At 30.5% G+C, this 25,003-nt stretch overlaps 9 protein-coding genes across 9 annotated transcripts; 4 read left to right on the top strand and 5 right to left on the bottom strand.

Annotated features, from left to right (window-relative positions):
- The first annotated feature begins 1,748 nt into the window (after positions 1 to 1,748).
- Positions 1,749 to 4,445, top strand: LOC128958373 (sphingomyelin phosphodiesterase 2-like). The gene is made up of 7 exons (XM_054304219.1): positions 1,749 to 1,958; positions 2,487 to 2,583; positions 2,639 to 2,738; positions 2,824 to 2,931; positions 2,994 to 3,052; positions 3,113 to 3,299; positions 3,370 to 4,445. Exons 1-7 carry the CDS (start codon positions 1,906 to 1,908, stop codon positions 4,404 to 4,406), a joined length of 1,641 nt encoding a protein of 546 aa, XP_054160194.1. The 5' UTR covers positions 1,749 to 1,905; the 3' UTR covers positions 4,407 to 4,445.
- A 90-nt stretch (positions 4,446 to 4,535) lies between these two features.
- LOC128958396 (40S ribosomal protein S17-like) lies at positions 4,536 to 5,211 on the bottom strand. Its single transcript, XM_054304244.1, has 3 exons — positions 5,140 to 5,211; positions 4,822 to 5,079; positions 4,536 to 4,737 (listed from the first exon to the last, which is right to left on the bottom strand). Exons 1-3 carry the CDS (start codon positions 5,140 to 5,142, stop codon positions 4,603 to 4,605), a joined length of 396 nt encoding a protein of 131 aa, XP_054160219.1. The 5' UTR covers positions 5,143 to 5,211; the 3' UTR covers positions 4,536 to 4,602.
- A 128-nt stretch (positions 5,212 to 5,339) lies between these two features.
- LOC128958379 (NAD-dependent protein deacetylase sirtuin-7-like) lies at positions 5,340 to 6,869 on the top strand. The gene is made up of 4 exons (XM_054304226.1): positions 5,340 to 5,598; positions 5,661 to 6,010; positions 6,073 to 6,631; positions 6,688 to 6,869. Exons 1-4 carry the CDS (start codon positions 5,516 to 5,518, stop codon positions 6,851 to 6,853), a joined length of 1,158 nt encoding a protein of 385 aa, XP_054160201.1. The 5' UTR covers positions 5,340 to 5,515; the 3' UTR covers positions 6,854 to 6,869.
- A 465-nt stretch (positions 6,870 to 7,334) lies between these two features.
- On the top strand, positions 7,335 to 13,660 carry LOC128958362 (THO complex subunit 2-like). Its single transcript, XM_054304208.1, has 21 exons — positions 7,335 to 7,455; positions 7,525 to 7,651; positions 7,708 to 7,759; positions 8,502 to 8,578; positions 8,658 to 8,779; positions 8,838 to 8,965; positions 9,027 to 9,187; positions 9,262 to 9,357; positions 9,438 to 9,760; positions 9,835 to 10,360; positions 10,435 to 10,998; positions 11,065 to 11,229; positions 11,297 to 11,439; positions 11,504 to 11,930; positions 11,994 to 12,122; positions 12,193 to 12,491; positions 12,558 to 12,958; positions 13,025 to 13,062; positions 13,120 to 13,233; positions 13,299 to 13,400; positions 13,476 to 13,660. Exons 1-21 carry the CDS (start codon positions 7,409 to 7,411, stop codon positions 13,527 to 13,529), a joined length of 4,095 nt encoding a protein of 1,364 aa, XP_054160183.1. The 5' UTR covers positions 7,335 to 7,408; the 3' UTR covers positions 13,530 to 13,660.
- LOC128958385 (ribonuclease P protein subunit p30-like) lies at positions 13,530 to 14,933 on the bottom strand. The gene is made up of 8 exons (XM_054304233.1): positions 14,804 to 14,933; positions 14,681 to 14,736; positions 14,501 to 14,614; positions 14,282 to 14,443; positions 14,092 to 14,208; positions 13,974 to 14,041; positions 13,843 to 13,922; positions 13,530 to 13,748 (listed from the first exon to the last, which is right to left on the bottom strand). Exons 1-8 carry the CDS (start codon positions 14,886 to 14,888, stop codon positions 13,603 to 13,605), a joined length of 828 nt encoding a protein of 275 aa, XP_054160208.1. The 5' UTR covers positions 14,889 to 14,933; the 3' UTR covers positions 13,530 to 13,602.
- Positions 14,934 to 14,947: 14 nt separating this feature from the next.
- On the top strand, positions 14,948 to 17,584 carry LOC128957888 (gamma-tubulin complex component 4 homolog). Its single transcript, XM_054303703.1, has 12 exons — positions 14,948 to 15,374; positions 15,446 to 15,585; positions 15,662 to 15,718; positions 15,780 to 15,859; positions 15,924 to 16,138; positions 16,207 to 16,334; positions 16,389 to 16,542; positions 16,598 to 16,775; positions 16,845 to 17,037; positions 17,093 to 17,227; positions 17,298 to 17,387; positions 17,453 to 17,584. The coding sequence occupies exons 1-12, from the start codon at positions 14,948 to 14,950 to the stop codon at positions 17,582 to 17,584; spliced, it is 1,929 nt and encodes a 642-aa protein (XP_054159678.1).
- A 21-nt stretch (positions 17,585 to 17,605) lies between these two features.
- On the bottom strand, positions 17,606 to 21,886 carry LOC128958364 (protein transport protein Sec31B-like). Its single transcript, XM_054304210.1, has 5 exons — positions 21,584 to 21,886; positions 21,001 to 21,154; positions 20,148 to 20,933; positions 19,962 to 20,090; positions 17,606 to 19,870 (listed from the first exon to the last, which is right to left on the bottom strand). The coding sequence occupies exons 1-5, from the start codon at positions 21,697 to 21,699 to the stop codon at positions 17,633 to 17,635; spliced, it is 3,423 nt and encodes a 1,140-aa protein (XP_054160185.1). The 5' UTR covers positions 21,700 to 21,886; the 3' UTR covers positions 17,606 to 17,632.
- Positions 21,887 to 22,295: 409 nt separating this feature from the next.
- On the bottom strand, positions 22,296 to 23,296 carry LOC128958386 (uncharacterized). The gene is made up of 3 exons (XM_054304234.1): positions 22,766 to 23,296; positions 22,543 to 22,699; positions 22,296 to 22,476 (listed from the first exon to the last, which is right to left on the bottom strand). Exons 1-3 carry the CDS (start codon positions 23,204 to 23,206, stop codon positions 22,337 to 22,339), a joined length of 738 nt encoding a protein of 245 aa, XP_054160209.1. The 5' UTR covers positions 23,207 to 23,296; the 3' UTR covers positions 22,296 to 22,336.
- Positions 23,297 to 23,821: 525 nt separating this feature from the next.
- On the bottom strand, positions 23,822 to 24,975 carry LOC128957889 (E3 ubiquitin-protein ligase RNF113A-like). The gene has a single exon (XM_054303704.1). The coding sequence runs from the start codon at positions 24,884 to 24,886 to the stop codon at positions 23,822 to 23,824; it is 1,065 nt and encodes a 354-aa protein (XP_054159679.1). The 5' UTR covers positions 24,887 to 24,975.
- Between the last annotated feature and the right edge of the window lie 28 nt (positions 24,976 to 25,003).

Consider the following 25,003-nt stretch of genomic DNA (forward strand, 5'->3'; position numbering starts at 1 on the left):
AGTTGTTGTTGTGGTAGTAGTTGTTGTTGTGGTAGTAGTGGTAGTAGTGGTAGTAGTGGTAGTAGTGGTAGTAGTGGTAGTAGTGGTAGTAGTGGTAGTAGTGGTAGTAGTTGTTGTGGTAGTAGTTGTTGTTGTGGTAGTAGTTGTTGTTGTGGTAGTAGTTGTTTAGTTTAAGGTAACATATTTTTAATTTATTTTTATTAAATTATATTAATTATTATTTTTTCTATTTATTCTAGTCCAAAGTCCAGCCAAAATTTTCCTGAAAATTAAAAAAAAATTGGCCATGACCCGTGTGCAAAGGTACTTTTTAAAAATTTTGAAAATATATATTTATGGCATTATTTTTTAAGATAAATAAAAATATTTTAATAATTAATAATATTATAATATATATTAATATATATTATTATTAATATTATTAATTATTAAAATATTTTTATTTATTTTAAAAAATAATGCCATAAATATATATTTTTTATAAATAAATGAATGTACACAATGTTTTTAAAAATTTTATTATAAAATATAAATAAAAAAGTGAATAAAAATAAAGTAACTAAATTGTAAATAAGTTTTAATAATAAAAAATTAATAATAAAAAGTTAATATATTTATATAATTAATAATAATAAAATTAATATAAAGAAAATTTTAGCTATATTATAATCTAAATATTTTTTAATAAATGTAATTTTAAATTTTGTATTAAATGTTACTTTATTATATTAGTATAATGAAATTATAAAAATGCATTTTATTTAATATATGATTTTATAACTTACAAGAATATACGTTTACATATGGCCTAATTTTAGGCCACACATTCTACTCTGTTTTTAATTATGTGGCCTTATTTTATACCACACATTCTAATTTGTTATTAACTTTTGGCCTATAATTAGGCCATACATTCTTATTAATGCTATATTTCCAAAAACCCTGTATGGTTATTTTCACTGCAATACTGGTATATTATTTGGCCACTTTATTTTTTATGTAACAATTTCACACATCGCATCTAGGGTTAATAGAGTTTATATAAAACAGTAAAAATGATTTCAGTTTCATATTTCGGTTTCGGTTTGTTTTCTAAGTTTTTTTATACTTTTAAATTCTAGTCTTAAAAATTAATGTTTAAATAACAAAAACAATTCTTAACTTAAATCTGATAAGTATTTTCTATAATATAAATCTATAATTTTTTTATTAATAACTATTCTTTAACATCTAATTATTAATTAGATTTATTAATTAAATAAATAAAGATTAAATTATTATTGTCAACAATAATTTATAAAAATTTATAAACCGTTTTCAATTTTAGCTTTAATTAATTATTTTTTCATTTTTTAATAACTGTTTAACTTGTTTTACATTTTGACATTTATTTCCCTTTAAAATTAGTTGCTTTTTTATCCGAATAATTCGGTTCCTAAAAAAGCTATGATTTGCAACTCTAATAGTGTGATAATAAATATTTAGTATATGTGTACAGAACAGAAATTATTGGGTATTTATAGTATAATTTACGGCAACTTTTCAAGTAATTCCCAATAATTATTCGTAAAATATATTTAGTAAAACATATTGAAAGTTATTTTTTAAAAAAAGTTAATATAGACATTGAGTTTATTCAAATTAAATCATTAATTTCATTATATTTTTTTAAAATGTTTACATATTATTAAACTTATGAAACGGAGGGAATTTATTCTCGATATTGCATTTAAGTGTGTTTTAAGTGAATAATTGTGAACAACACTACACAACACATCATTGAATCTACAAATTAGTGATTGTTTTGATTAGACTATCACTGACTGTCACTCAATGAAAGTGTCTTTAAATTGGTTTAGTATTTCATTTATTGTTAAATATTTGATGTATTGAGTGATCATTTCAATGGATCAGATTATCACTGAAACCAGTATTAAGATATTTACCCTAAATTGTTGGTAAGTTTTGTTTGAATACATTATACAGTAATTAACAATCGATTTAATTAATACTGTATTTATAAATTGCAATCTAAATGATATACGGCTAACAATATCTAAAATATTTAAATATAATTAAATTGTCAATTGAACATGCACATTTATTAATAACATTAATCAAATTACCATATATGATAACAACATGTGACCATGATCATTTAACAATTTACACGATATAGTAATTAAATTGACATGATTTACAAATAGTCACAATTACTAATAATAATATAATATATATGATATTATGTACTAATACTATGATATATGATATTTTAGTTATACTTTATTATATTATTGTAAATTAAGTTTATTAATAAACATTTTACTATATATACAATACATTATTTAACTGATTGCAAATATATTCTAAGTTTTACTATTAATAATATGTATACAGTATTGTTAGTATTATAGAAATATATTTATAATAAGTTTATAACAATAATAATAATATATTTAAATTGATTACAATTATAACCAATTTAGGGGTCTCTGGAAAGTAGCCAAACATAGGGAACAGCGAATCAATATAATAGCCAACCATTTGGCTAATCATGACTACGATATCGTTTTCCTACAAGAAGTATATCATTGATTACTAATTGAATGACTTATTTAAATGATGTCTAAAAATGAAGGTTTGGGTGCAATCAGACTTCGAGCAGATCTGGAAAGCGACTGAATCTAAGTTCAAATTTGCACATATGTTCAAAAACGGCAGTGTTTTAGGCAATAGTGGTATGTTTAGTGTCTTTTATATGATTGAACACATTTGACGATTAAATACATTTGAATAACATTGTGTTGAAATTAATTATTAAAGGTTTAGCAATTTTAGTCAAATGGGTGCCAAAAGTTTTTCATTTCCACCCGTTTTCAGTGAATGGCTCTCCATTTCAAGTAACACACGGAGATTGGTATACATCCAAAGGTATATATATCATCTTCAAAACGGATGTTTTATTATGACTACTAAAAGATCCATATCTCTAGGTATTGGATACGTTCGCATTGAATTGGATTCACTGAATCTACATTTATTTTGTACTCATGTATGATATTATTTTTATTAAATCTAATGATATACCGGTAATAATGTTATGTATCATCAGATGCACGCTCAATATGATGAAGAGGAGAAGCTTAATGATCAATATTCAGTACATCGGATCTGTCAGTCCTTTGAAATGTCAAAATTTATTAAATCGATGACTAATTGTCGATCAAATGCTAAGGACTTTATTATTCTTGCCGGAGATATGAACACATCATCTAAAGAACTGCCTTATCGTTTGTTAGGTTGGACTTGAAATAAAATTTACTATAATTTTTATAATATAATTAGTATTTTCTATTTTTGCCAATTTAGTTGATTTACTTGAATTAAAAGATTGTTTTAAATTCCGAACAAAAACAATGGCCGACAATGTCTTTGCTGCCGCTGGAGATTCTTTGACCAACGATTATACCGATTCCGAGATGTCTGACGATGAGTTCCATACGTGTGGACATCGAGATAATACATACACAGAAAAGAATACAAATGGAAAAAGAATTGACTTTATTTTATATCGATTAACTGATTCCGTGTACAACAAAAATAATGAGTTAATCTCTGAATCACATTTCGAGCCTTTTGGCAAATATTTCTGTGTTGAACATCATATGGTTCACTCTAAAGACGAATCGGGAATGTCTTTTAGTGACCACCAACCAGTTGTGGCACAATTCACTATAAGATTAACTGACATATCTTCTGATTTGAAGTCAAACTCAAATACCAATACAGTTAACGAAAATCATTGCAATGGAAATAATACCCACAACGGAGTTAATGGTAATAATGGCAATTGTATGGCAAAGGGTGGCGGTTGTGTTCAGTATAGGAAAGTGCATGAAAGGAGGGGTTCGGGAGGAATGGGTGATCAGAGTCACACATATAAGGAGATGGATAGTTCCGATGTTAAAGGATTATTATCCTGCAAATCGAAACTTAAATCCAATATTTTGTTAGAAACGGCAACAAAGATGGTCAAGAATGGTCCTCTTCAGCTCAAACACATTGCTTCCAATGCCATCCGATCGAAATATGGCATCAATAGTGGTAAACGGCTGACTCTTGAACGTGTTAGACATCAACTGGACGTTTATGTGGCCGATAATCAATTAACTCTCAAATCATTTGTATATTTATTTCTGCTTTTTCTCCTTTTCTTATGTTTTTTCATTTGGATTATTACAATGGCTGTTAACGTATCAATTCTTGAGGCATCACTTCTTATATTATTGCTATCAGTCTTTGCTTTTGTCTGTTTATTCTTCAAATTTTTAGCCTCACGTCAGGAGAAGAATGCTATTAAAGCCATTATTAATGATATCGACAAAGAGATACTTTTATATAATTAAGTAATTTTGTTTAATACTAATTTCAACTAATTTAATACAAATTGAACGGTAAAAGTAAATTACCGGTAAATTAATATAAATTATTTGTTTTTTAATATACCTCAAGGTTTTAAATGAAATAATAAAAGAAAATATTTTAAATTTAATTCAACACTTTATTATCGAAATTAATATTAAATTCAAATGAAATCATTCCTTAAGAGCGACCACTTCTGAATGGTACCGATGGGTTGGTCTGCTGTAAGCCAGCGATCTTATCCATAGACATCTCTTTAAGCATAAGATACGAGTCTGGATCTACTTCAATGACATCCACATCGATAGCAGATACCTAATAATAGAAATGCAAATCAATAGATGAAATAAGTGATAGAAAATTATTTTCATGTGAACGGCGTGTTTCGGCAATACATACGTCAGGAACGTAGTTATCTCTTCTTTCGCGCTCTTCTTCTTGCAATTTGATGGAAATACCTCTGACGGGCGCCCTTTGGATGCGTTTCATCAGATGAGTCACAAAACCGGCGATTTGGTTGCGGAGACGCTTTGATGGTATAATAGCGATCTCCTCACAGATCCGCTTATTGGTGTGAAAATCAAGAGTAAGTCGAGTGTAATACTTCTCGATCACCACTCGGGAAGCCTTCTTAATAGTCTTTGTCCTAACGCGACCCTAAATTGTCAATAAATTTCATTTAAATTACCGATTAATTGCTATTAACTTATTTCATACCATTTTGACGATTGAATGACAAACAGGAAAAGGAAGTCAAACAACAAATAAACCAAACATTCAATCATTTAATGCTTTAAATAAACGTTATTTGTGTACACAATACTCATAAAACTTATCATCATTTTGTACCTTTACATACATTATAAGCATTGAGTTAGAAGTATAAATGGAACCAATTTGACAGACAAGTCATTAAATTATGTAGTACTGTATAAACAATGTCTGCAATCAATTGAATGTTTTGATTGTAAAGTCAATGAATGAATCAATGAATGAATCAATGAATGAATCAATGAATGAATGAATGAATGAATGAATCAATCAATCAATCAATCAATTGAAATGTCATTCATTGGACACTAACTTACAAACGATGGACTCATCTGGTGATCGACGAAGAGATCGCAAAGATAAACATCTGATGAAAATCAAATTACAGGAGGAATTGACGGCTAAGTAAGTGTTTCAACTAATTTCGACAATAATTGATATTTTTATGTTTTTTGTAAATATTAAAGAAAACGACAGATTGTGTCCATTCTTAAGAAATGCAAATCTGAACAAACAAAAGAAGACATCAAAGTTTTAAATGAATCAAAACCATTGGTTGATTTACTTCTTCATAAAAGACAAAAAATTGAGTTAAACAAAGAGAGATCAAAAGAAGTAGAGGACGAACCACAAGTGATATCACAAAAATGTCTTATTTTGGCCGATTTGATCCGTCAATCAAAGAGAGCTGTGGTTTATACCGGTGCCGGTATAAGTACTTCAGCGCAAATACCTGATTATAGGGGACCTAATGGTATTTGGACACAACTCAAGAATGGATCGCACATTGAACAACATATAGATCTAGTTTTGGCGGGTAAGGGATTAAACCAAATAAGTATCGGTTGTTATTAAATATATAAATGATTGTTATATTAGAGCCGACATTCACTCATATGGCTATCACTGCATTAAATCGTAAACGTATTGTTAGACATGTTGTCTCACAAAACTGTGATGGACTTCATTTAAGAAGTGGTTTACCACAAAAACATTTGTCTGAAATTCACGGCAATATGTATATTGAAGTTTGTGCTAATTGTAAAACACAATATTTAAGATCATTTGATGTCACTGAAAATACGTCACTTCGGCGACACAAAACTGGTCGCAAATGTCATTTATGTCCAAAAGATAGGGCGGACTTAATCGACACAATCGTACATTTCGGCGAAAAGGGCAAACTTTTATTGCCTCTCAATTGGGATGCGGCGGCTAAGTCGGCAGCAAAAGCTGATCTTATTATTTGTTTAGGAAGTAGTTTAAAAATACTTCGCAAATATCATTGTTTATGGCCTAAGACGGCTAAGATTGCTATCGTTAATCTTCAGTGGACTCCAAAAGATTCACAATCAATGCTCAAAATTAACGGTAAATGTGATAATGTTATGCAAGAAGTTATGAAGCATTTGGACATTCAAGAGAAACCATATATAAAGTTAGTTTAAAACTTTTGAAAATTTTTGAATTAAAAATGTTTTTATTACACATTAGATCTAAAGATCCCATCTATTGTTACTCGACATCACTCAAGTCAGAAGAGCAACAAACTTGTAATCGACTCAAACTCTTTGAATCAAATGAATCGACTAATAAAATATGCGATTCAGTGGTTTGCAGTCCGGGTTGGTTCGGCAAAGGCATCAAACGAAAAAAATAATTGTAATAAATATGTATTATATCTATATATTGTCAAAATAGTCACTTATTTAATGTAAAAAATAAAACACAAAAATTGTTTAATAAAATTTTATTACTAAATTACAATTTATAGGTACAGTACCTTGACACTTTATTATTTTCAATGTTATACAGTTTTACAATAATTGTTTAAGGATTAGTACTATTTTTGATAAAAGTTTATTAATGGTTTCAAACTACAACAACTCAATTATCGGTAATTATTTTATATTTATGCGGTACTAATAAAAAACAAATTCACATAAATATATAGATAATATACTCATAATAGATATAAATTACTTTTAGTTTCAAAGTCTAAGTTAAACCTAAAGTTTTAGATTATATTTATGTTTAATATTTACACAAAATTTCAGCAAAAATTGAGTCTAACATCACTAACTGTAATACAACTCTACATAAATACTGTATTAAACGTACAGTAAATTGCATTCAATGTATTGATTGTTAGCGTCATCTGTGAGTGACATTGAAATGGATATGCGTTTGAATGCATTGAATCAGTGGTAACAATATGGCCGACAAAGACAGTGCCGCAGATAAAGACCAAATGGACAACTTGTGAGACCAACTATTAACCTAATTATTGGGTGATATTTCATACTAATTATTGATTGATTTGATACACAGTGTAAAACAGTGCCGAAGTATTAGCGACAGAGAGAAGTTGCGACAATTGGTGTATGATTTGTGTGCCCGAGTAGTCAATGGACAGTCCAAAGCAGATCCAGTCGTCATTGCGCTCATCGAAGTCATTGTAAGCCACGAAACCATCATTTGATTGATTGATTAATTGTCTGACTCTTTGATTAGGCGCTCAATTCAGATATAATTAACATATTAAGTGATGTTTTGTTACTTTTTGGTAAGTTTTTGGATCTAATGACAAATAAGATGAAACATCATCTGAATGTCACAATGAATACCATTACACATATGACTGAATCAAAAGGACGGGACAGTCATGTGCTTCGGTCTCATATCAGGAACAATGTTAGTAATGAAGTGGCGATGATATGAAACATAAGTCATACCATTGTTTTATTGGTTTATTTGTCTTCTTCAGGCATTCTAAGAGCTTAAATGTCATGAGTTTTGTGTGATTGTCTGTAATGAGTTGTAGCGATAACCGAAAATATGAATCGATTGCCGAAAGATAAACCCGAAAGTTTCGATAACTATCGCTTTGAATGACGGTTTGAACCGATTTTAAAGTAAACACAATCACAACATCCACGACATCGAAGTTATCATCACTTGATGTATATGTGAAATGTTGTGAAGAAATGGCTAAAGTTTTGCTGATTAATCAAATCTTTGCAATTCTTTTTAAAAATTAATATATATTTCTATAAAAAGGTCGCTTTTCGTCGATTCACTCATTGGTTAACTCACTAAATGTCATTAAATTTATATTTAATTTTTTTTTATAATCATCATTAATATACGATTTAATATATGTTAGAAATAATTAAAAATGATAAATAAGATGTGACCAAACATTAGAAGCATTAGTCCTGATATGTGGCGTTAAGACCGTTATCACCGAAACCCCAATTCTTGAAACACGTCGTAAACCAAATGCCTTCACATTCTTTGTTATATAGATGTTGAGACACAGACTTTGGAAAACAAAGACAACACAAGAGACCATTATCTGCAACTCTTATCTGCCGTTAATAATGTAAGACATTATTATATACATATAATTATTAACCGATAAGTAGTTTATAACTTTATTGATTGAATTCAATTTATTACAGAGAGTTATATCTGAATGGGTTCTTAAGGAAAGACTTGATTACGAGACCACTGGCGATGCGAGGATTGTTTCGAATAAGAAGACTGCGTCGACAAAGTTTATTAAACTTAAGACAAGACTTTTGTAAGTTTTATAAAGTCTAACAACAAATACTAAAAGTTAAATATTATTTAAATTAAAGTTATAAACAACAAAAGTTCAACTTATGTCGAGAAGAGAGTGAAGGGTATGGAAAGTTGATTGTCGAGCTCTGTCAGGGCATTGCTTTTGATCACAAATATATGCTTCAAGTGGTTAAGAAACTTATCGGTTGGTATCCATTATCATCTTTATAACAATTTTTAAATAACATTTGATTTCTATTTCAAAGGTTGCTTTAATTTGGATCCGAATCGTGTTTTGGATATAATTCTTGAGTGTTTTGAGTACAACATTGATCTTCACAAATGCTATATACCTCTAATTCAAGAATATTTACCAAACTCTACGACTTTAACACAAATATTAGCCTTTAAATTAAGTTTTTATCAGGTATTGGATCAGAAATTATTATTGTTTACTATTTAAAGAATTTATTAATAATCTATATATTTAAATATTATTAGAATGAAAACTCATTACAAACTCCCGACACATTATATCAAGTGATTGCATTGGCTCTACACTACAAACTTATTGAATTGAATCAATTATATGATTTTGTAAGTGGTTTTTAAAAACATTTATACCATTAAATAATTGTTTAAAACAATCATTGGTTTTTTGTTTTATATTTTAATAGTTATATCCAAATGACAACAAAATATTAGATGATTTTAAAAATGAATTGTCAGAAGCGAGAACTTTTGCGAAGAAAATAAATTCAATTTTGACAAATCCTGAAAAACAAAACGAAGACGAAAAGAATGTCGAAGAAGAGCGACAAAAACAGTTCTTAAGTAATCAGAAGTTAGGTTTAATATTAGCACTTCTTAAAGTCGGCGATTGGAAGAATGCAGAGCTTTTGATCAGAAAATTGCCCGAATATTATGCCGTCTCATTCGAGACCATTGCTAATCAATTGTGTGATTTAATTCATTATTCAATTGATAAAATTTATAAACAGTAAATATAACTTTTTGTTATTATAATAATTTTATTTTTGGTTGCATTTAACTAAATTAATTATTAATTTATAGGTACTCAGGTTTGCCAACAGTCATTGCGTCCAAAATCAAATCATACAAATGTGCGAAACAACCGCTAATTAAACAATTTGAAAACGTTTCCGAATTGAAGAGCACAGGATTCACAATGATATCATCGATCGGTCCATTTCTTTATAAGGACACACTATTGATCTCTAAGATAATTAGATTTTGTCGAACATTACTATCGAGTTCTTCAACTGCCAATTCAGTCAAACACGACATCATTACAATTCTTGATGAAGCAATACTTCCATCAATGTCTTTAGTTGAGAGTAATTGTGCCCTTTCTGAGGAACTGTGGCTTCTTATGAAATCATTTCCTTATCAACAACGTTACAAACTCTATACTAACTGGAAGGCCGAACCATCTAATACTTTGATGATAAAGACCAGAGCGGCTACTCTTAAGAGAATTAAATATATAATGAAGAGATTGAGTAAAGAGAATGTGAAGCCTTCTGGTCGTCAAATCGGTAAATTGAGTCATTCGAATCCATCATTTCTTTTTCAATATGTAAGTCATTGATGAATATGAAGTCGAGCTTTAAATTGTAATTTACATAAAATATTTGTAATTTATTTGTGTAGATATTATCACAAATTCAGTCGTATGACAATCTTATTGGACCAGTTGTTGACGCATTGAAATATTTGACAACCATTTCATACGATGTGTTGGCATTTTGTATGATTGAAGCACTGGCCGATCCGGCCAAAGAGCAGACTAAGCACGAAGGCGCCACAATCTCTCCATGGCTTCTAAGTTTAGCCAGTTTTTCTGGATCTGTAGTCAAAAAATATCCGATTGAATTGCCGGGAATTCTCCAATTTGTTGCCAATCAACTCAAGTCTGAAAAATGTCTCGATTTACTTGTTCTTAAAGAGATTGTTCAAAAAATGGCTGGAATTGAAGCTTTAGATGATATGACAAACGAACAGTTATCTGCATTGAGTGGAGGGGAACTATTGCGGGCAGAGGGCGGGTATTTCAATCAAGTGAGGAATACCAAGAAGTCGACGAGTCGTTTAAAAGACGCATTACTTGACAATAATCTAGCGATGCCTTTGTGTATACTTATTGCTCAACAAAGAAATTGTATACTTTTTCATCAACAGTCACACATCAAACTGGTTGGCAAACTCTATGATCAGGTATTGCATTATTTGTAGTGATATTTTAAAATAAAATACTAATTACCGTAATATTTAAATCTATAGTGTCAGGAAACACTTGTCCAATACGGTAGCTTTTTGGCCAACACTCTCAACATTGATGACTATATTGAGAATCTTCCGCCACTCGAGAAACTCATTTCCGATTATAGTCTAAGTGCTGACATTACCTTTTTCTTAGTGCGACCAATGATTATTCATTATATTAATGTGAGTTAGAATTGTTGAACGATTTATTTGTATACAATTAATTTTTTTTTAATTACCGATCCGATAGTCCAAATTTGATGAACTGAAAAAAGTTGATAAGACTTCCAGTAAACTAACCCAATATTATATCGACGCCTCCGATACAGTTACGACACCACTCGTCAAATCTATAGTTCCCGCATATTCAGCAAAATTTTGGGATGATTTAAGGTTTGATTGAAATTTTATTTTGATTTTTTAAAAAGCAGTTAAAAAATAATAATTTTGATTTTAGTCCTCGATTTTTTGTCACCTTTTGGACCTTAACAATGTATGACCTTCAAGTGCCCACTCAAAGTTATGAACGCGAACTCAAGAAATTCAAGGATCAAATTACTGCGGCCGACGATAATAAAGATTTAGCGCCGAATAAAAGGAAAAAAGAGAAAGAAAAATGTTTATCAATGATGGAAAAGTTGACCGACGAAGAAGCTAAACAACAGGATCATAAAAGTCGTGTTTTGGCACGTCTTCAGAAAGAGAAGGATCAATGGTTTCAATCAAAAGTGGCTAAAATGGAAATGACGACACAATTTCTGCAACACTGTCTGTTTCCTCGGTGTAAATTTGCCGCTTCTGACGCACTATTTTGCGCCAAATTTGTCCATTTGTTACACGTTTTGCAAACTCCCAACTTTTCGACACTTATTTGTTACGATAGAGTATGTATTTAAAAATTTTTATACAGCATATAATGTTTTAATGTGTTTATTATTTTTTAATAGATTTTCGGTGATATATCATACACGATGTGTTCGTGCACTGAGAACGAGGCCAACCATTACGGCCGCTTTCTTTGCGCTTTATTGGAGACAGTAATGAATTGGCACAAAGATAAAGATGTTTTTAATAAGGTTTCTATAATACTATACATTAATTTGATTTATTTGTTTGTAATATTGTTGTTGTGTTCATAATTTGAAGGAATGCGCAAAATTTCCGGGATTTGTCACAAAGTTCTGTGAGAAAGATCCGGTTCACGTGGACTTTGAAAACTATCGACACGTTTGTCACAAATGGCACTACAGACTGACCAAAGCATTCATATTATGTCTCGATTCTGGAGATTACATTCAAATTAGAAATTCACTCATTATTTTGACGAAAGTTTTGCCACAATTCCCAGTCATGATTAGCTTCGCTCAAGCAATTGAACGCCGAGTTGATAACATTCGTAATGAGGAAAAGGAGAAACGGCCCGATCTCTATGCATTGGCCACCGGGTATGTCAACTAATTGTCTATATTTTGATAGACTTTTTTAATCATCAATTTTAATGTAATTTCTAGATATTCCGGTCAATTGAAGTCCAAAAAGTCGACATTCATTCCTGAATCAGAATTTCATATTAAAGAGACTAAAAAAGTGCCACAAAATAGCACTCAAAATAATGTGAAAACAGAAATAAATAGTAATATCAACATCAAGAAGGAACCCAAAGAAGTAAATAATATCGAAAAAGAGACAATTAAGTCAAAGAACAGTATTGATAGTAAAGAAGTAAATGATAAAAGAAAAGAATCAAAGAAAGAAGTGATTAAAATGGAATCGAAAAATAAGAAAATATCAAATGAAGAGAAAAATAATACCGAAAAGAATCACAGAAATGATTCTCGTTCTTCATCGGTATCATCATTGTCTCCACGAAGAACTGAACACAGAATTAAAGAAGAATCCATTGATGATAAAGGTTTGACTCATTATTATATTTATTTTTTCTATTAATTAAAATTATTCAAACATTTATTGCTTATAGAAAGGGAACACAAGAAAAGGAAAGTCGATTCTAATAAGGTTTGTATTTAAAAATAAATCCGATTATTATAGACTTATTTAATTACTGTATTATAGGATGAAAATGATATTAAACGGGTTAAGGATGAACTCAATAATGGAGTTTCAAACGCACAGACAGTTAGGTCTCATGAAAAGAAACAGTCATCGACTGTCAGAAAAAGACAACAGGTTTGTCATTAAGATTGTTAGCACTGTTTTAATATACAATTTGGATATATATTGGTTTCAAACAGAAAGAATCGCCAACTAGTGATGTGACAGATATTAATCAAACCCCTAAACGCCGTAAAGACGACGACACGAATAAAACTAAACGCGAAGATTCCAGAAATAAAGTAAGTCTTAAATTAAGTTTATATTATCATCAAAAAAGTTGAGGAATATATTAATATAATTATACTGTTTTTTAGAGCACAGATAAGAGAAGCACTTCTCGGCGTCACAAACAAGAAGATGACAAATGATAGCATGTTTTGACTGTTATTTATTAATTATTTTGTTATAAATAATGATTATTATAAATATATAGAAATTCGTTTATATTTTAACTTTTTTTGTTTTACTTGACTCGTCATCAGAAACTCTCTTAACTGAAGCAAACTCTTTGTTTAGCCATTTGTTTTCATTATGTAAATCACAAGAAGTTAAACTAATTGTTCCCATATTTACATTTTTACGAATTTCTAAATTTTAAAAAATAATTGAATTAACAAATAAACATTTTTACAATAATTGTCATTATTACTGATATTTATATTATATACAGTATATCAATACCTGAGTGTTTCAACACTAATATTGGGTTTCTAAAGACAGCAGCTTTGCTTTGATCACCATTTAAGCCAAACATTAATCCACTAAAATATAACAACTTATGTTAAATAGTAAACAAATTTTGAATAACTCACAGATAAGTCACATCTTTAGGAGCTCTCAATGCAAAGCTTGTGGTCGATCCCGAAGAGATGACTATATTCTGTGTAATAAAAAAACTAAATATTTTTCAATCAAATATTTTTCGCATACTTTTGATTTGGTTTTTTCGACCAAAAGTTGTGACAATGAAAATAGTGATCGTCTTGAAGTGGGATCTAATAAACTGTTTCCGTAATTGATTTCAATTCCAACTCCTTTTGATATCGGCTTTAAAAATATGTTTTAAATTGATTATAGAGTGAAATACAGTATAATAAGAGAGTAATTAAATGTTTAATACAATTGAAAAGTTGGACCGTTTTATGTCCGGACAAAGAGTGGAACTAAAGTTAAATGTAATCAAATCGGTATCAAAGTTGCCTTTATTCAGATGACTCAACATTTTATCATTTAATGGTTCAATTGATAACAAGTCATACTTCTTGGCGTTTTCTGATTGATTCTAAGGTTTCAAACAAACAGCCATTGAATCCATGAATCATATTATCAATTATATTACCAATCGATGGGTTTGGATGTGTTCTTCAACTCTAACATTAAGACGAGTTTTTATAACAACGTCTTTGCGATCAAGTGCTATGTCCTCCAGTCTAATGATCGGCGGAATTGGGATCTAATAAATCAATTGACATAAAATCAATTTCAAGAAATTATGTAAAATATTTATTTAATTCATTACATGTGGGATGTGTTGGTGATCGACATCAACAGTAAGACCGATAGTTCGGAAACCCACTAAAAGTTTATCAAACAAATGGTATTAATTGTTAATTCATGTGATTATCACCGAAAAATGACATACAAGTCATGGCATTCTTGACTTTATCGGCGATCACTTGTTTGGTATCAAACGTCTTGTTTTTGCCAATAATTACATTTAAATCCATTTAAATTCAAATGATTTGATTCAATGTTTATGTTATGAAATGTTTATAATAAATAACACATGAATTCAATGTTTATATCATTTGAATGTATGAAAAGTCAACACAAATATAGACTTAATTTGTTTTATCAAAACTCTAAACAGTTTTTTGGTTTATTTGGCGCCAAAAGTATCACTCATTTGATAGAAACGAAAATATCTGAAGAAATCATTGATGACATGGCATCACATCAAGTGATTCATCAGATATTCAAAGACAAAAGGAGTCTACTCTTTGAGATACTCTATAGTCTGGAGGGAATTGACGGCGATTTGGTGGACAAAGTGGTGGACAATCAACACATGAATCGATGCAAACAATTTGATTGGTCTGAGAGTCAAATGAATGGATCAATTGGTTTATCAGAAATCAATTTAATTGATATTTTACTCGTGTTGTCAAACAATTACTTAATTATTACTAAATTTATCCGACACTTTGGTTCAGGTAATTGTGGTTTATTTGATGGTTAATATAATCGTTGAATTACTAATTGATTTATTTTATTATCACTTCAGACGCCAACCCATATAATCGACAATTGGCTCAAACTATGGATAAACTGATGACTGATTACAGAAATGATTTAATTGAAGTGGAAATGGATTTACACAGAGATATCGATTACTCTTTGATTAAATTCAACAAATTTTTGAAAGTAATACTTTAGATACTTATGATAAGTAATCATATCATTCAATGGTATTCAATGTCTTAAACTTTTTCATTCATAGTATTGCCAAACATTTGATTTTCTTCATCATATTATAAATCAATTTAATAAGAGTCCGGTAAACCATTTATAAGACAATCACAATTGCGAAGAGATTTTTAATGAATTTTTGTTTTTAGCAATCGTTTGCTACAACTCTCGACTTTCTTAAAGACAATTCTTTGTCAGGATTTTCTCAGATACAGAAATGCGCAAAAATGTATGTCTTTTTTAATCAAAATCAATCACTAAAATATTAATTTTGTTTATTATATAAATAAAAGGATTTATGAAAATAGTGATACTTTGTATTCAGACATCTGGTCGTGGATTATGTTTGGGTTTTTAAGTCATAAAACTGATAATTACTTTTTTATTAAAGAAGATAATAATAAGACAGTGCTTGATATGAGTCGTGTTCCACCGTTTATGAAACCAGAAGACGCCAACAAAGTTCATCAGATCGGAGAAAGTGTTCGTTTGGCTCAAAGTCGCGGCAGTAAGTGATACACAATTTAAGATAAGATGATTTCATTATCAATTGTTTTTATCTTTATATGATAACAGTTCCGTTCATATATAAAGAAAGAGTAAATGAAATGTTTGATCGCTTTAACGACATGAAGAATAAGTCATCAACTGATAAGAATTCTTTCACACAATTCATCGAATTTGTCCGACAAATCGTTTCAGAGGTTTGTGTTAACAGTTCTTTTTAAAAGAAGTTATCATCTGTTTGTAAACTGTAGGAGAATTGGAAATATGTAATGAATGTGGAAAAACTGAAACACCATTTGAAGACAATAAAGAGTTTTTATTTAATGGCAAACGACAACTTCTGGTCGTGTTTTGTGTCACACATTTCGTTAATTGAATTGAATGGTCATAAACGCTACCGAATAGGTTGGTTGGTATCAAAACAAATGTTTCATTAGATTTTAATAATTTATGTTTTCAGATGTTGAGACAGCTTTTCAAAAGACATTGCATCAGGTCTTCAATGAGAATGAAGTCAATGAAGTTTTATCTAATTTTTCTATCGTTACATCTGAAGAACCAAAAGATTACACAATTTCATTAAATTACAAAATACCGACTTATCTTCAAACTATAATTTCAAACCTATGTTTTGATAAGTAAATTACTAATTATTTGAAATATCTATTGAAATATTAATTGTTATATTCTACTGTATATCTTAACAGATACAACAAAATAATGTCATTTATGCTAAATATCTATTTATTGCGTTACCAATTGAACCAAATTTGGCTCAAAATTATTAAATGTAAAACAAGAGGCACTTACTTATCATCGGTTCAGTTAAAAGCATTAACTCTAAGGAATTCGCTTTCATATATGATAAATGCTTTTTTCTATTATTTTAAAGTATTACAAGTAATTTATCACATAATCGCTTATAAATATAATTATATTTAAAACTTGTCTTCAGGTCGATGTCATTGAACGTCATTTTCGATGTTTTACCGACAAAATAGAGAAAACGCGTGATATCGAAGACATTCAAAAAGATCACCAAATATTGTTATCAGACATTATCGGACAGTTATTCCTGAAAACTTCTGTGGTATTAAATGTCTCATTAAATCACAATATTTTACAATAATCTTAAAACACATTTTTTATTCTTTATAAAGATATACAAATGTTTAGAACAACTCTACTCTTTATGCGAACAATTGAAGACAAATGACAACAATGAAGAGGCACTAAATTCACTGATTGAGGTCTTCTTTCAAATTTTATATTTACTGATAATTTCATTATTATTAACATTATTTTTAAACACCAGAGCTTTGACCGATTAAAAGTACAAATCTATCATTTGTTGGCAAACTTGGAAACATATAAAACAAACCAAATGCTATCGAAACTTGTGGTAGAATTGGAAAAGTGTTCCAAACAAGAGATCCTTTTCAGTTAATTTCAATAAAATAACTTTATATCTGATTATAGTTTAAATAATTACTCTTTAAGTGTGAAACCGTTGCAGAGCTAATTGTAATATAACTTTAATAGCGGGCAGAAAAGCGGCCGTTTCCCCGAAAGTGGTGGCCGCCACTAGATTTGCGTGATATCCCAGTGCTGTGTGAAAATCATTGCGATCGATAGCCGTCGCGATTTGATTCAAGCCTTGCATTGTATTACCCGATAGATTACCACTCGGAGCTAACTTTACTCTTAATGTTTCTAATTTGTGTTTCGAGTCTTCAAGTTTTCGGCGAATATTCAATGCTTGTGAGTGAGGGCTTTGTTGTAGATTTGTTACCAAACGAAGAAATGAGTCGTATATCAGTTGGTTTTGTGGTGAAAGTGGTTCGACTATAGGAACTGGATGTTGACTTACTTGTGCTACGTTTTGTGTCACTCTTTCGTTTTCCATTACAGGTAATGGTGTTGTTATAGTATTTCCTTGAAGTGGATTCAACAAAAGTTTTTGATGGTGTGTTGAGCTAAAAGAATTATGTCTAGACTTAGTTGGAACGGGTGGGTCATTCCAACCGGGACTAACATCTTGCTGTGTATATTGTAAATCACCAAAATTATGTGATGTCATTGAATGAGTATGTGTTTGTGTATACATTCCCGGTTGAGTTGGTCCCGAAGGAACAGTTGGTACAAACGAAGGTGGTGTAGGATAAGCTGGTGCACCATAATTGATTGGACCTTGATGGGTTGATGGTCCTACTGATTGTGGTGGTGGTGGTGGCATACTAGACATCATTGGTGTTACCGGTAATTGTGGAATCATTGGTGGTGGTCCTTGAATTGAAGTGCTATTTGGATTGAAGTTCCCAAGTGGTGGAGCTCCATATGGTGAAGGTGTTTGAGGTTGCGATGACATTGGAGGAATAGATGGCTGACCATAAAGTTGTCCCATATTTGATGTTCCGTACGGAGAATTATATTGAACAGGTGTTGGGACGGGTGTTGCAGTGGTTGGATAAGCATTGGTTCTGTTATATGTTTGCGGAATCTTTTGAAATCGAGAAGTAGTGGTAACTTGAGTTTGTTTAGACAATAGTCTACTATTTGGTTGTAAATTATTAATAATTCTATCTTTAAGTTCGACTTCATTCTCGTCAATGTATTTAAGGGCTAAATCTAGCTTTCCTTCGACAGTCAATAACTTTGCGTAATGTGCTGTCAATTGATTGGTCGAAAATGGAGTGTTAGTTGACTTTTGAAGAATTAATGATAACTCTATGCGATCCAAATGACTACCAAATGGGACAAACTTTGATATATTTTTGAAGTCAGCGTTTATTATATAACAATACATCGCAGCGTTCAACCAATTATTAGAGCCGGTGTCCACATAGCTATCCATCAAACGTTTAGCCAATTTGTTAATTAAATAAACTTTTGTATTGGAATCGTCCCAATTGTCCGATTCTTTAACAATAAATGCCAAAACTTGAGCCCAATATTTGAGTTCAAACTTAAGAACAAGTTCTTCATAAATATGAATCAATGATTCGTCATCAGTGGTAGTTTGCGCTGATATAATACACCAAAGTAATGGAGACCACGAGTTGTTATTTGACGAAACAATATAATCAAAATATTGACGTAAAGTAGAGGCCGTGTGTTCAGGAGATACAAAGCAACACAAGAGTATAGCTTCCGTCCAGTTGTTATTTTCTATACAATCTTTAATAACGGGCTCCAGATTACCACTTAATATCCCACGATTGATATTCTGACCTAATGTATGACCTGTCGTTTCAATTGACACATTATCGGCAAGTTTTTGTAAAATAGTTTCATTATAATTATTATCAATGACTGCATTTGAATTAAAATTATTCACAATATTTGGTGAAATATTTGTAGTCAAATGTCTATTTGTTAAATCACACAAATTGTTGATATTATTCATATTATTTTTCATTTGATTCATATCATTAAAGCCTATAATTTGTAACAAACAATCTCTTTGTTTGTGTGGATCTCTTTCAAGATGTAACTCAACTAACTTCCAGGCATTTGACAAGTTTTCATTGTCTGAATGTTCTGCTATTTTATAGCGACAATAATCGGAAAAGTTTCCGTTATTTAATGCGTTTTCAAGTTTTTCGGATCGACTTATCAGCTCTGAATCAATCATCACGTGATAAATATTCAATACGTGTTGAGTGTATTGAACGGGTGGTTGTGTCTGACTTTGAGAAATGACTTTATTATAAGTGACTAATTTTCCGCCAAACTGTTAAAACAAATAATCATAACATGTGTTATCAATCAGTTGTATTAGTGAATTGTTAGCAAAAAAATCGTAATTAAAATGCTTAACTGACCCCAAATGATGGTCGACAAGGAGAGCGCATCCATTTGGGAGCTTTAGCTATAATGGGTGGTCTCTGGACGGAAGGTTGCATTTGTTGGACAAATTGGTTTGTTGTGTTTAAGTCAAATGACTCCAATATCTAAAAAAAACATAATTAATATAACAAACAATTTACGTGAAATAGATTTCAACAAACTTTTGTATTCGTTTGATTCAAACAATTGGTTTGTGTTATATTATAGATAGTAGTGTTGCCGTCAAACGAGTTAATAGCAAATAGAGACGGTTCCCAATGACACCAATCAATGTCAGAAATCCATTGATTTGTTATGTAAGGTATAAATGCTTGAAGTGATTCCTCATTCACGTTAGAAGTCGGATCCCAAAGACAAACAACATTGTCTTTACCGGCGGACAACAAAAGTCGTTCATCAAATTTATTCCAAGAAATACTTTGTATTCCTCGAGTATGACCTCCTTTAAAGTGATTGAGAGGAGATGTGGCGTATCGCAAATCCCATAATTGGATAATAGGATTGGCATCATTACTGTTGGCCACAATAAGAGTAGTTGAAGTGGATTCTGACCAAACAAGTGATCGAGAAATCATAAGCGATTGTTGACCACTTCCCCAAAGCGAAGTAGCATTAGTGTCGTGAACTCTCATTATTGGTCCGCTATTGACTGCTTTACGTGTATCCCAAACCTGAATGTTGGAATTGGAGGCTTCGGCCAGTATTGAGCTCACCTGACGGTTCCATTTAACCACATTTATTGAGTCATTAGCTGTCGATGAATTCAGATTTATATTTTTCTCTGGTTTGCCTTTGCTCTCAATATCCCAAATGCCAATTGATCCATCTTCAGAACCAATGGCCAATGTATGCAATTCTTTGGGATTTATATCCAGACAAGTGATACCAGATGTTTGACCTTCAGTTTCATATATTAATTTAATTTCATTGTTTGTCGTGTCGTAAAACTTTATTACAATATTAAAACAATAATATTACTAAATGTGTTAAAAATTAATTTTAATTAATATAAACCTGTAATGTCTTAAGATGAGTGCCACCAATAAGTGCACTGCTATGCCATCCAAGACAAGTAAATGTATTGTTAACCACTTGTGATGATAACAAACGAGTTTCTTCACTGATCTCTTCTATATTGAGACCAAAGATCTCTAGTTTGCTGTCATTGCTATAAATTGAAACACAATTTAAGTAAATTTTATGATATATTTATTTATTAATTATTTATTAATTTCTAATAAAATTAATTAACATTTTATAATTGATTTAAAACTAATATCAATTTTTAATGATTAGTATTAATTAATCCATTAATTTGAATCAATTTAAGAAGTATATGACAACTAAGATAATGTGATTAATATTATAATCTTATAATAAAATATCATAAATGATATAATAAATCAAATAATCAATAAAATATGTTTGATTTACATTACATTTTGACAAACATTAGGTTTAATTGTTTTCACAATTATATGATATTTTGTTAATTATATAGTGATAAATATGATGACAATTATTTTAATTATCAAAAGAGACAAATACTATCAAAGATGACAATAATGACAGTCGTAATCATAAGAAGCAAACAAACCTGAAGTTAGTGTCAAACTGTTGAGCAGTGGTTCCGATGGCGAGTCTCATGTATTGTCGGGTCGGCGACCAACTCAACACACCGTTGCGTTTCAATTGTTTTAACTTCATTGTCATTAAAACTATTGATAACTATTATGATTAAAATGTATCAATTGATAAAAACAATGGTAATATTTGTTGATCTCCAGCGTGGCATCAATTGTGGACAACAGCTGATCAATGTATGCTATGTTGAGAGCAATACTAATGACGAGACATATCATACATACTATCGATGCTATCGTTTAATGCATTTTCCATATGATGTAAGTGTGTAACAGTCACGTGACCTCATTGTCCAACTTTTAGACAATTAATAAGTTTTTAATTACCGATTGCTTTACTACTACTGTATGTCCTATTGTTTTAATCATTAATTAATAATTATGTCAAATAATTTGATGATATATTAAGTATTGGTTCGCAACACAAAAGTCTAACATTTATTAATCAATTATATAATGTGTTATCCATTTATTAATAGTCATATAATTATATCTTTGAAATATTGTCAGATATATACCGTTAGTTATATTATGATATTATTTATTAAACCTCTTTTTATTTTTTAAAATAATTTTTTTATACATAACTTTTTACAAGAATTTTTCTAATATACAATTTTTAAAAATAAATATAATATAATAAATCAATTTTATAATACTTTACAGGAAAATGAAGGAGAATATCATAAAAATCAAGTCTTAATAGTTTAGAATTTAAAGGGAAAGTTGAAAAATCGTCTTAAAATTGAATTTTGATCATTAAAGTGATTAAGAGGTCTATCGATAATAGTGTTACTTATGTTATCGTCGTTTGGCCCAAACTGACGCTTGAAGTCATTGACTTCATCTGAAAAAACATTTAAGAGAAATAAAAATTAAAGATTTAATAATTAAATTATTTAAAAATGCATACTTTGATCCAAATTGTTGACCACTTCTTTGGTTTCGATGATCTCATTATTTTTGTCTCTTTTGACAATTTTTGTCACATATTTATCTCCAATACGTTGAGTGATTGACGTCTCTGTGTTTCCATTGCCGTCGTTACAAGTCTTCTGTTCTTCAAATCGCTAATAAAATTAAATAATAATTAATTAAAAATTGATAAAAAAATTTAAAAATTATGATAAAATTACTCCGTTATTATTGACTGAACTGTAAGAATAAGTTTTGATAAAACTTCGGGTCTGTGAGGGAGTGGTCACTGAGTTAGACCATTCATAGGTCGGACCGTCTTTCAAGACAACATCCAAACCTTTTTGGCCAACATTTGTGTCTAAATCGGTGTCCATTTGTGAGTTTCTTTTGTCTTCACTTGACTTAAGCATCAAATCTCTGACATTTGTGTTTTTGTCCACTTCTTGCCATTGATTTGGATCACTAAATATCGACATATTGTTCATTGAATCAAATAATACTTCAAATTGTTTTGTCATTTCCAGAAAGTCGCGATTCATTTGCGAACCAAAGTTGTGGTCATCGCTGTCCTCAACCAATGGACTCCACTGACGACCAAACAAGTCTTCATTTGGTTCGTTAAATCTGAAGAATGCGTTTAAGACATCTCTTAAAGACATTGCAATCGATGGCTATTTTCGGTAATCTTTTGACAATATTTCGTCACTTTTTTGATGACTTTTTTTGTTTACAATTATTCTAGAAATCGAAGGAAAACTCGCGACACGTGTGGAGACATCTGTTAAGACAAACACGTATTGAATATTAATTTAGTGACAGTTTTATGAAACCTAATGAAAATCAATCAAAAATATTATGATAGCATTGACAGAATAAACTTCGAGAAAATTTATATCTAATAATTGTTTGTCAACTGTTTTGTCCCATTTATCACCCACTTTATTGGTAACACACTCACCCACTCACCCACTTAATCACTTAGTTAATCAAATATAAAGTAGATTTATTAAAAAAGTAACAAATATTTGGGAAATTTGTTTGAAAAAAATATATTTGCCATTTGGTCGACATTTTTAAATAAAATTATAGAAAACATTCCTAATTATAGTTTTTGATATTCTTAAGTAAAAACTTTAAAAATCACAAAAAATGCAAAAAACAAACAGACAGACAAACAAATAGATTTCATATAACGATCAAATTATAATTTATGAAAACATTTATTTAATTCAAACAAATAAACAAATGAACGACAAATGAGTTCAACAAATGACTTAATCTTCAGAGTCATCACAATCTGATTCCTGCAATTCGTCTTCACTTTTATTTTCAAATTCATTGATTGGTTCTGAAATGGAGTCTTCAGGAAGTTCATGATTGTGTTGTTCAAGTCGTTTAATGAGCTCTTTAGCGATGTTAAAGACACCTCCAGTCTGTTGCTGACAGACATAGCAACGGCCGGTCTTCTTGAAGTGATTCAAAGCACACTTCTCGCAGAAATAATGCTTACATTTTGTCACAACGGGTGATACAAAACTTTCGCGACAAATAAGACATTTAAAGGGGAGATTGTCATCCTCTTGGATGACATATTTATCGGGATCTTCATCGGCATCGTTGTCATCTTTACGTTGTGTCTCTAACTCCAACTGCCAGCCGGCCTTATAATCACTTCTGTCGTGAAGAAATATACAACTGTCACCAAAACCACAAAATCCCGTTTCTTTATAGTCTTTGCAGATATTTGGCTGATAATCCCAACGTACTGTTGATCTAATATTTTCGGGCGCTCTCACGGGACCTCTGCGGACGTGTCCTGAGGATGCGTTGCCCATCGGAGTATCTTTTTTGGTCACATATTGGGTGTAATTATTAATACCACGATATATGTGGTCATCTTCTTTGCCTTTGAGCTCTTTATTTACTTCCAAAGCCTTTTGATAAATACTTTGCGCGTCCTTTTCCTTCTCAGTTTCCGTCTGTATGATAGACGTGGCGCCCATATCTTCGGGTCCCTCTCTTTGTCCGCTTTTATTCGAGCGGTAAGTAAATCTAAACGAGTCTTTATCTTCACTATCAGATTCTTCATTGATATCATTTGTTTCTGAATTATTCTTTTGTTTCTTTAGTTTATTAAATGAAAGCGTTGACTGAATCATAGGATTTGCATCTCTTTTACGATTCTTCACCACAACAGACGACTCTTCGTCGGACGCGTCACTTGAAGACGACTGTCGACTGACTTTTTGACGAATACGACGATTCGTATTACTCTTCTTGACGAAGAACTGACACCTATTAGTGGTGACCGACTCTTTCGATGGCTCTTCACTTGACATCTTAACTATCACTCAATTATGTCCACAACTTCTTCACTATTAATACATTCAATACATTCATATATATCGTTACGATTTGTAATTTATTTGACATTTATTGGTAAATAAAAAAATAAA

This window comes from Oppia nitens, unplaced genomic scaffold (assembly GCF_028296485.1).
Source record: "Oppia nitens isolate AA-2021 unplaced genomic scaffold, nextdenovo-longstitch-racon4-pilon3 scaffold3_pilon_pilon_pilon, whole genome shotgun sequence".
Taxonomy (NCBI): domain Eukaryota; kingdom Metazoa; phylum Arthropoda; class Arachnida; order Sarcoptiformes; family Oppiidae; genus Oppia; species Oppia nitens.